Source organism: Neolamprologus brichardi, chromosome 18 (assembly GCF_056152115.1).
Source record: "Neolamprologus brichardi isolate AB-2024 chromosome 18, ASM5615211v1, whole genome shotgun sequence".
NCBI lineage: Eukaryota > Metazoa > Chordata > Actinopteri > Cichliformes > Cichlidae > Neolamprologus > Neolamprologus brichardi.
In genome coordinates, this window is record NC_142121.1 from 26887467 (window position 1) to 26898458 (window position 10992).

Genomic DNA, 10992 nt, shown 5'->3' on the forward strand with positions numbered 1-10992 from the left:
CGAGAAACAGAAACAAGTGTGAGCCAGGTCAGAAAGAAAATCCAAATTAACTTCGAATAAATCATACTGTTCTTAAAAGGTTTATCTCCCTACTGGTTTGTTGGATTAAACACAAACACTTGAGTTTGCCATTAGCTTGTATTTTTTGGGAATTTGTTTTTGGAGCTTTGTTAGTGTGAAAAACTTTTTTTTTAATAGGTACACCTGTGGTATATTCACGTAGACATGGTTAAGCAAACCGAATGGGGAAGATAGGCGACTTTGATCGTGGCACGGTTATTGGTGCCAGAGGATGGAGGAGAATGAGCTGACATGAAGTCAAGTGTTACAACTGAGGTATGCAGTAAAGCAACTTTCAAGGTACATCTGTGAAAGAGATGGGTTACACCAGCAGAACTTAACACTAAGTGCCACTCCTTTTACCTAAGAACAGAAAACAGAGTCTACACACAATTTACACACAAAGAAAATTGGAAAAACATTTCCTGTTCTGATGAGTCTTGATTTCTGCTACACAATTCATGGTGGGGTAAGAAAACACTCCCAGACTGACTGCTGATTGAAGCTTCTATTTAAAACCAGTTAGAACAAAGTTTGATGATGGTTTTATAGGCTGAAGTCAGGGGGTTGTACCAAGGCCCAGTGTAAGGATCATTTTGAACTGTGACTCAAGTCCAAGAATAGAACAATGAAAGTGGAAACATGTGGGGAAAAAAGTCAATTTTGAAAGAAAATCTGTTCATTTTCCAGCGATACAGTTTTAAAATGTTGTTAATCCACCTTACATATTTAAAAGAATAATCTCCAAACTTACAGATTTCACTGCAGGACAGCAGCAAGTGTCATGAACCTGAAGGAGATCGATAATCATTAGACGTTAATCTGGACTGTTGTTTTATTGTACAATAAAAATGTGAACTTTGAGCAGAGGCTCAATCAAGGTGGTACAGCAGCTCTGAAGAACACATATATCAGGCCTACACAGAAGTACATTGACAAGAATGAAGGCAGATGTCATCATCTTTACATGATTGTGACACGTGGGACCAGTAGCTCAACACAACAGATTCAAATCACACTTCAAAACATGGTTTCAAAAGCTAGTCAACCGATTTCCCTTTTATTAGTTCTCTCAGCAGGACATTCACCAATCTTTACATCATTAGGGTTTCAATGTGCAAATGAATTACTGCAGGCTTTCATATACAATCTTTACTACAGTGGGGTAAAAGTTCATTTCTGGTCTCCACCTGAGTTTACAACTCAAATTCTTTCAGCTACATATGTATGAAGAAAAAAAAAATACAGTGTTTACATGATTTCAACAAGTTAAAAAGTACCTTGATAGTTTCAACACAAAAAGAAAGAAATCTGACAAGCTATCATAAATTATTAATTTTTGTCCTGTTGTTTGTGAAAGCCCTCACTGTAAAAAAAACAAAACAAAACAAAACAAAACAAACAAATAGCAGCAGTTAAGGCAAAAAGATTGTTCCCAATGGTTACATTTATACCTGAGTACCTAAAACAATAATGACAAATGTATGTAATGTGCCACTGAAATGGTTTTGGTCTATAGAATAATATACAAAGAAGCTGGATTTTTAATTACTCAAAGCTATCAAAAAAGCATAATAACAATGTTGCATTAGATACATACTTCGCAATAACAAAAGCTCTTTTCTTATGCTGTATTTAAACAGAAGCAACTAAGACAGCCTAAAAATACTAATCAAGAAATGCATGGATAATACAATACAAAAATAATGGTTGCAGCCATCCGTCTTTTTAGGTGGCTTTTGTGCTAAAAGGTTTCTCGACTGATACTTTCTTTAGCGTCCACGGGCAGTGTGTCAAAAAGATGGTCCTCCACGATGAGGCAGTTTCTGCGCAGCAGGCGGCAATTTCCTAACTGGGCGGGCAGTCTGTCCAGACAGTTTCCTTTGAGCTCCAGCTGAGTGAGCTGGACTAGCTGACCCACAGCCTCTGGCAGCGTCGTGAGCGCATTGTGCCCCAGACACAGCACCTTAAGCTTGGTGCATCTGAACAGAGGCTTGGGCAGCCCCTCCAGCTTGTTGGAGTTGATGGCCAAGTGCTGGAGGTTGTGGAGGAGACCCACATCTGGAGGAAGCACCGAGATGGAGTTATGGCCCACCTCCAAGTGTCGCAGTTTGGGCAGAGTGAACAGGGCAGCAGGGAGGGTCTCCAGTTTATTGTGAGAGAGGTAGAGAGCCTCCAGAGACTTGATGTGGCCAATGGTGGCTGGAATGGTGATTATTTTGTTGTGCCACAGTTTAAGGCACGTCAGCCTCTTGAGGTGCTGGAAGCTGATGATCTCCTCTATGGTTCGAATATTGTTGGATTTCAGGTCAAGTTCTTGTAAATTGGTTAAGCTGAAAATGGCATGGGGAATCCTTTCAAGTTCACAGTTGTGCAGCTCCACTTCAATCAGATTTGTCATCTTTTTCAAACTGTTTAGGACCAGCAATTTTGTACCATCATTGTGAACCATTAACCGAACCAGATGCGGAGAAAGCTCTGTTATGTTTGTGGGGATTTTTGTGAGGTTGCTCTTCAGGCATAGCGCCTTTAAATGCCTCAAATCTCGCATGGACTCCAGGCAAATCATTTTGTTATTTTCTGAGCTCAGGTTGCCAATTAGGTTAAGCTCCCTCAAGTTCCTAAGCAAATAAACCCAAGCCGGGATCTCGGCAACGTCGGTGAACTTGACATGAAGGCAGCGGAGATGGTCACGGAGGAAAGCAAAGCCCGTCTGCTCAACTTTGGCCGGAGAGTTGCAAAGATGCAGCTCTTGCAAGCTGGTCATCTGGGAGACCTTTGCTGTGAACCTCACGTCAGGAATCAGCTCCAGTCTTAGCACTTCCAAATCTGTGAGGTCAAACACTGCATTCGGGAGTCCAGAGAGCATGAAGAGGTGCAGCTCCTGCTTGTCCTGTGCATTACGCGTGACAAGCTGCTTTAATTTTTCAAAAGTCCACTCGTGGTTGAGGCTGATCTCCCTTAGCTTATTTTCACTGACCTCAGACAGAAAAACGCCAAAGCGCTTGGAGTAAAGTTGGTCATACTGGTCAATCATGTGTAAAAGGAATGCAAAGTCATTTTTGACATCAGGAATGTCACTAAAGCTGCTCTCTTCCCTGACCTTCTCAAACGAATACTCTTTCAGAGGTCGCCGGAACACCCAGAAGAGAGAGTACAAGCATGTCATCCCATAGATCATTATCAATGCCACATAGGTGACGAGCAGTTTGCTCAGCATGAAAGCCATGTTGTGTGTACAAAAGAACTTTGTATATCCTGTTAAATGTTTTATATCAGGCTTACATTCATGTGTGAATTCTATTTTGGCTAAAAAGGTTGAAGTGTAGCACAATATCAAAATAAACTTCACAGATTTGACAATGGTCTGTGCTACATAAAGCTTGTAGATAAAATCGCTGTCCTCCACATGGGCTCTGAATTTTCTCACCTTCTCAAAAAGAGCTTTGGCCTGCTCCCCATCTTTTTTATCCAAGATTGTCATGCTACTAGGGACCTCCGCAATAGGCTTATCTGCAGAAAATTTCACCCCAAGCATGGGTGTGGATGGGCTCACATTTGTGCTGTCCTCGTTCCCCTCTAAAGACACCTGCTTTGGTGCTGAAGAGGTGCCGGTCAGCCTCTGTTTGTTTTCCTCTGAGTCCTCGCAAGCAGTTTCAGACAAAGCCTTTGTTGTCCAAGGAGATTCAAAACACCGTCCCAGAATAGAAACGAAATGCTCAATCTTCGAACTTGTTTTGGGGTACTTGAACCAGAAGTTGCTACTGACCATGAGAATGAGGGTGTGGATGAGGGTGAGGTATGGAAAGTATTTGGAATACCAGGGCAAGGCATCATGGTAACACTTTTGGTTGATAAAGACATACTGTTGAAAGTCCAGGTTTGTTTTGACCCCTGTTGGAGGGGCTTGTAATGCATAAATCTTACTGACCGCTTCATCCGTTAGGTCCTTAGTGACCAGTGGGATGGTTGTTCCTACGGGGGCTCTGGTGGATGAGGTTACATCCTCAGGTCTCTGCTGGGGCAACGAGCTTGTTCCTGAGGCTTCCTCTGCATTATCTATATATGGAAGGCAAGCTACTTGGTCCTTGGTGATCTGCATGGTCATTGCAAATACGGCCAGCATGAGCATGATCAGACCCAGGTAGTCCATGAAGACGTCCCACCATGGCTTTAAGATGCGGTATGTTGGCTGGATGTCGTTCAGGGATGCAATCTCAGTGAGAGTGAACATCGCTGGAACAAAGAGACAAAACTCAATTAATTTTACTTATACTATTTATTTTATGGGTTTTTTTGGCACGGATTATTTATAAATTGGTCAGTTACTTTTCTAGTTCATCCTCATCATGATCGTTAATGAAAGCTGATTGTGTTTGGGGTGTGCACCATGCCTGTCGCATAAAACATGATATTCGAATATATATATATATATATATATATATATATATATATATATATATATATATATATATATATATATATATATAAAAACCTACAGACCTGTAACCCTATTTAAACCAGACGTGTCTCGGGACTTTTAGCTTAAACCCCCACAAAGTTTATACCACCACAAAGACACATTGTGATATGATCACTGAGGTGCAGCAGTGCTATGAGATGCATTTAACTACAGCCTTTGTAAACACTGTGGTCCAACAAAAGGACCTTTTCCATTAAAACCTACTCAGATCAGCTCGCCAAAACTCAACTGGTTTTCCATTACAATCCAGTACCACATAATGTGCGTGGTCATTGTTATAGCAACCCATCCGTGCATCCCTTGACATAATTAGTATGTGACACGAAGGCTACAACAAAGATGAGCGTCGAGGCGATGATATAGCTACTGCTCGGTTTGTGGCTTTTCGTGTGGCAGTTTTGATTTTCATGAGAAAGAAACTCTCATGACTCATTGAGTGACACCACTGACCAGCCAGTCGCTAACATGCAGTCTGACGACGTCACATTTTAGTACCTACTTGGATCGCTTAGAACCGGTGGCCAAGTAGGTTCTATTTTAGCATTTGGTACCAGGTACTATGGCCAACTAGAAAACCCTGAAAATTAGCGAACCGTGGCGATCAGATACTAATAGAAAAAGGGCTAAAGATGCAACAGGAAATTATGACACGAGTGCAGGATATTGTGATACTTGTGCCCTGTGTCCTTTTGCAAGAACAGATGACTCTGTCCAACTACTTTAATATTAGTATTTCAAACGGTATGTTGGTATGATGCTTGTAAAATCTGACATTTTGTTGGGAACTCATGGACATAACAACTGCACAGGGCCCACTGACAGTAAAGATATTTGAAGCCAATCTGTCAGCTGGACATCTTGGAGATATTTTAAGTCCTCTTTCAGTTCTTGTCATGAGCAGCCCGAGTAAGAAACAAACAAAAAAAAAAAACCCTTCCAAAATAACTTGACACATTTTGTTTAGAGGACAAAGTTGATGTGGATTTATGCTTCAACAGGAAATCTAAAACCTACGCCGTAACTATTGTGATTGGCCTGTTCAATACTGTTGATTCCTCCTATACATGCTCAGCTACTTTTTCACTCCAGTTTTTAAATTTATCAGCGAGATGATAACAATCACTGTCTCAATATAAGGAATAATAATATTAGCATAAATATAAGGATTCTCAAATGTCAGAAAATTCCTGAGGGAATGTACAAAGTTGTGGAAAAGCTTGAGCGACATATGTTTGCCCCTATAAGGAGAAAAACAAACAAACACCAGGTATAAAAAAAAAAAAAGAGCGGGAGGGAGATAAAGTCCCAGCATTTAATTTGTTTCCATCATGGCCTCCTCCATATAAAACAAATCTAAATCCATAGCAGGTTACCAAACTGGAGACTAATTTCATGCACTCAGCTAAGTCTGCTGGAGTAACACATTTATCCTCCCGCTACATGAGCCATGAATCAGTGACTACGAGTATTAAAGTGCCCTATCATTTTATCATGGTGTGAACTACATTGAACTCTCACTTCCTTTTCGTAGTGTTTAAGCACCAGGCCAAGACTGTGCTAAATCCAGACATATTACAACATGCTGATTTTGGAACAGAGTCCTTTGATGAAGCCCCAAATCCACCAGTGTTCTTACTCACTAAGACATTTGGCAGATGTGCATTTCCTTTAGTGATGCATTGAAAATTGTTCTCTTACTTAATGAATGTTGCACTTTTTACATAGTTTGGAAAACACATTAAAACATCATAATATGATCTGCATTCAAATCAGCAATTAATCTGCTTTGAATGTTTCAACATCCTTCAGATATATACAAGTCTTTCCTTAGAGGTACGAATTGTAATTTGCAATTTAAAAATTCACTTAGCGTGACAGCCTTACATGTTACAGGACGTTTTAACTAAGGCTAACAGCTTGTCTGTGTATCGGCCACGAGGTAATCCCTTGACCATTACTCGCAGCTTTTAGTTCTATTCAGCATATTCAGCATTTGTTACAGTCACATACATGAATGACCATCTCAAACGTCATTACTGTTAACGTGCTTTTCCCTCAGTTTCCACAGTAAGAACACAAAATTGACGGTCACATTTTTGTATGAAGGATTGTGCATGTAGTTTTGGTGTGGCCTAATGCTTCCACTGATCACATCGGATTGCTGGCTCTACTTTTTACTGTGTGCCCATAAAGAAAATGCTGTTTAATTTTTTTTAAACTACAATATCCAATTGTTTTAAGATACTGCATGGATATAACATAGAAATGAATGAACATAGAAAGAAATACTGAATGAGAGGTTGCATTTTGTTACAGCTACCACTATGACTTAACACTATTAGATGCGGTCACACTAACAGCTAGGCTGTTAATGTATAGTCAATATTAGAATGGTGTTGTGTCATAGTGCCACATTATTAACCATATATTTTACCTAAGACATGTGTATGGGAAACCTGTGGCTATAAATAAAACAGCAGTGTACTATAAAAGAAGTTCAACACAACCAAGCTTTCTTTGTGTTAGTTTGCTCGACAAAATCTAAAATGCAAATCCCAGTCAGAAAGAAAGGGTATCATGATGATGGTTATCTCTGTTTTTCTGTGAGCCGGGCTTTCTGTTTCAGGCTCTTTGCACACTCACAAAAAGTGGGCATTTTTTATCATAACTCTTCTTCCGCACAAAATGATCCCAAGGCTTGCAAAATTTCAAAATCTCTGGTAGCCCTTCGGGCAGGCATTCTTCAGTTTTTGGTAGCCCAAAATAAATTTAAGTAGCCCGAATAAAAAAGAAAGCTATTTTTTAATGTTTTGTTTCCTTTACAATATTATACATTAAAGTATAATATTGTAACGGAAACAAAAAATTATCAAAAAAATTGTTAAAATACAAATCACAACAACTGTATAAAAATTACAACCATCAACTCAAATACTTGGTTCAAATTGAACAGAAATTTCTATGAACTGTAAGAACTGTGTAGGACATGAATCAGTCTGTGTCAGATCCTAAATCTGAAATTTCCACTGAAGTCACGGGTAAGAGGTAAGTGGAACCAAGATCTAGGCCATTTGCTTTTTGAAGTTTGCAAAGACTGCTAAATTTTGCCAATATAGTTCACTCTTATAGCACGCTGTTCTAAACAGCTTTTTCAGGAGATCTTGTTGTGCTTGGTTTATTTTTAGTATGTTTTTTTGCAATTGCTGTTTGTTCTGGGAAAGATACTGCAGACTGAGCAATAATGCATTTCTTGCATTTCTCATGGGTCCTCATGGGGTCTTTCTTAAAATTACTGGTCCCAGTAACAAAGGTGCTTGTCGACTCAGAAATCAAATGAAACTCACAACACACCTGGCAGAACATCATGTTATTTAGCTTGTCATATTCCAGCCACAGAAATTCTTTTGTCCATGAAACCAAAAAACCTGCGCTTTCTTTTTGCCTCATAGTCTGATTTGTCATAACTTTTCCGTTTTGTGGTAAGCTTTTCTTTGGCTGCCCCTTCTTCACCCTGACCTGTCTTATTTGGCTGAGCAGAACTAAAATACCAGCGTAAATCCTGCTGCTTTTACACACGTACTTACATAATGGTCAGCGATTCTTTGCGCACTCAACCTCTCACATGTTTAAGCTTGCTGCGAGAGATTTCACTTGTCGCGTTTGAATAGTAAGCCAATGAGTGATAAGACGATGTCAGAGGAATTGGTGCGCAATTAATCGTCACTCACCAATCAGTACTGCTGCTCTCTATACACCGTTCGCGCGATCGCAAAATGAAAGTGAAAGCAAAAAACAAGCGCAAATTCAAACGCGATTTCAATATGTCACATATTGACAGTGGCTCATCGATGCCAATGACATAATTACTCAGCTACATTGGCGAAAGAATGCAAAAGCATAGACACATATTTTCCTTCCTACGATAGCCCGACGGGCAGGGCTGAGTTAGATTTTGGTAGCCCGACTGGAAAAATCGCTAGCCCCGGGACGTCGGGCTAGCGATTTTGCGAGCCCTGGATCCCTGTGAGTGCAACCTACTCCAATCAGAGACATTAACGTGTAATGAGCAAAAATGGTGATTAAAAATCTGCAAAGAGTATAAAACAGCAGTAAAATGCAAAGCTGTTGCAAACAAAGAGATTTACACTGCAGAAAAATCTTGAGCTTTGTGTCACAGAGCCGTAAAATAAAACTTGTAATTGAAGCTTATTATTTTAACTGAGTACACCCTTAGGGCTGATGTTTAATTCCAACATGGCGGATGCACTTTAGAGCTTTCAAACTTTAACTGGACCATTACAGGTTACTTACATCAGCCTAAAAAAAGTACACTTGGAATTCGTGAAATTACTTTTATTGATTGAACAGGTATTCAGAAGTCTCTGACTTTAAGCTCAGCATATGATGCGAAATGTTGCTTCTTAGTACACCACTGTGAAGTCATCAGGAATCACCATTAATTGTTGTTAGTGGCAACTGTGATAACCTATAGATAATATATAGTTATATTTGTTTCTATTATATGTCTCTTTTGTTTTGTATACATTCCTCTTGATTGTATACATTTCTCCTGTGTGTCATTTGTTCCTGCTGTTTTACTATTTATGTTTTACTCCTGTACAGTTGGCATGGAGCACCCATAATTTCGTTGTACGTGTACAGTGGCAATAAAGGGCTATTCTATTCTAGATCCTTGCAAAGCGGAGTGAGCAATCTTTATCAAACTGTGGCAAAGCTACAGGGAGCTTGCATTAGCAGCCCTCCCCCAGTCTTTTGCATATGGGCGCAGTAACAGATCCAAACAGATTAGAGAGGGGGAGGCGTTGCATGAGAGAATGTGGGCCCCCAGGAAAGGGTGGGGCCCTCGGTCATTACAGGCGGCCCTGGCATCAAGGACGGGCTAGTGGTGGCGATAGTTTCCTGATTAAACTCGTAGAGGAATAACGCTACTCGGTTCAGGGTGAATTACGACTTTCACCACGTGACAGCAGCCCCTTTGCTCCAAGTCAAGATCATTGAGGACTGAGCAGAAGTTTAAAGATGGCCAGACTGAACTTTAGGTCATACCTGAGGTTACAACACCAGCTCCAGGCACCACGATGTATTTAACTCGGGGAGACCTGCGCACCCACATGGGACACCAGTCATCTCTGCCACAGTTTGACGAAACTGCTGATTTTTTTGGCGCACGCAATGGTTCTTTCTATTTCTTTCTTTATTTGCGCAGTAGGTAGTTTGCCGCTGTGCGGGATCAGGTGATTCACCCAGACGCGTGAGAAAAGAGAAGCAGCATGTGTCCCCGCGTTAAACATTCACATCAGCCTCTAATCTCCGTTAGTCAATAAACAACAGGTTGCGGGTTATTAAAGCGATTTATTTTTAGTAATGTGTTGAAAAGATAACGAGAAGAAAATATACTTACTGCCAGCGAGGCGTTATCTCAATCCAATTACTTCTTCTTCACCCCGCATGCCACTTTTCGCTCCCCTCTCCAGGTGCGTCTTTAACCTAATTTCTCGGCCCCGTTTCAAAGCAAAGGGATGACGCTGCTCGCTCACGCAAACCTACAGAAAACATTCGTTTGCAGCCCTGCGGTCTGTCGGCGGGTAGCCCTCATACCTGAACCCGCCTGACTGCCCGGGGCCGTCCGTTTGTTACTAGACAGTAAGCGCAGCCTCACCTCCGGGTCACTACATTTCTAAGAAAAAAACGACTGATCCAACATGGAGCTGCGCGGACCGCTGTTGCGCGTGCGATGGGCGCTTCTGATTGGAGGATAGCGTTCACGGCAACTTCGCGAATGCTCCACCCACCAGTTCGTCTCCTGGTGCTGCGTTCACTGTAGCGGTGGGGAAAACCGGAAAAGTCACAGACGGTCAACGGCCGGCCGCAACACTGCCCGTACGACTCCGCGTTACGGCCGTGCAAGTAGTACCACGACAGGGGTCGCGTGGAGTGTTTTTATACCTGGTCTAAAATTAAACGTCAACTCGGTAGGAGAAACATAAAAGTGGTATTTTCTACAAATAGTGTACACTTTCACTTAAGTTACAGTAAAAAGATAATATAAACACACAAGGCAGGTGTACACTTTGTTACTGTGACTATGTATCAGATTCATTCCTGATTTCCAGCTCTTTCTGGATCTGGCTGGTGATGGGTGGAGGAAGTGTCTTTTCAGTAGCAATGCATACAGGTTTCAACCGGTCGAAGGCTGCTGGCAGCTGTGCTCACGCTACTTCTGTACTCTGAGAGGGGGGGGGAGGAGGCAGGAGGAGAAAGACATGAAAGAAAGACGACTCAGAGTACATGATGTGTGTAAAAGAAAAAAAGAAGAAGAAGCGCAAAAGAGGAAGTGGTTCCTGACTTAAACACGTGTAGAAGAATTACAGTGATGCATATTTTTGTCTCTGAAGAAGGCAGGTAGAATCCATACAGTGGAGTATATC

At 41.2% G+C, this 10992-nt stretch overlaps 1 protein-coding gene across 1 annotated transcript; it reads right to left on the bottom strand.

Annotated features, from left to right (window-relative positions):
• Window positions 1-554: 554 nt before the first annotated feature.
• Window positions 555-10258, bottom strand: lrrc8da (leucine rich repeat containing 8 VRAC subunit Da). Its single transcript, XM_006786803.3, has 2 exons — window positions 9966-10258; window positions 555-4296 (listed from the first exon to the last, which is right to left on the bottom strand). The coding sequence occupies exon 2, from the start codon at window positions 4292-4294 to the stop codon at window positions 1805-1807; it is 2490 nt and encodes an 829-aa protein (XP_006786866.1). The 5' UTR covers window positions 4295-4296; window positions 9966-10258; the 3' UTR covers window positions 555-1804.
• Between the last annotated feature and the right edge of the window lie 734 nt (window positions 10259-10992).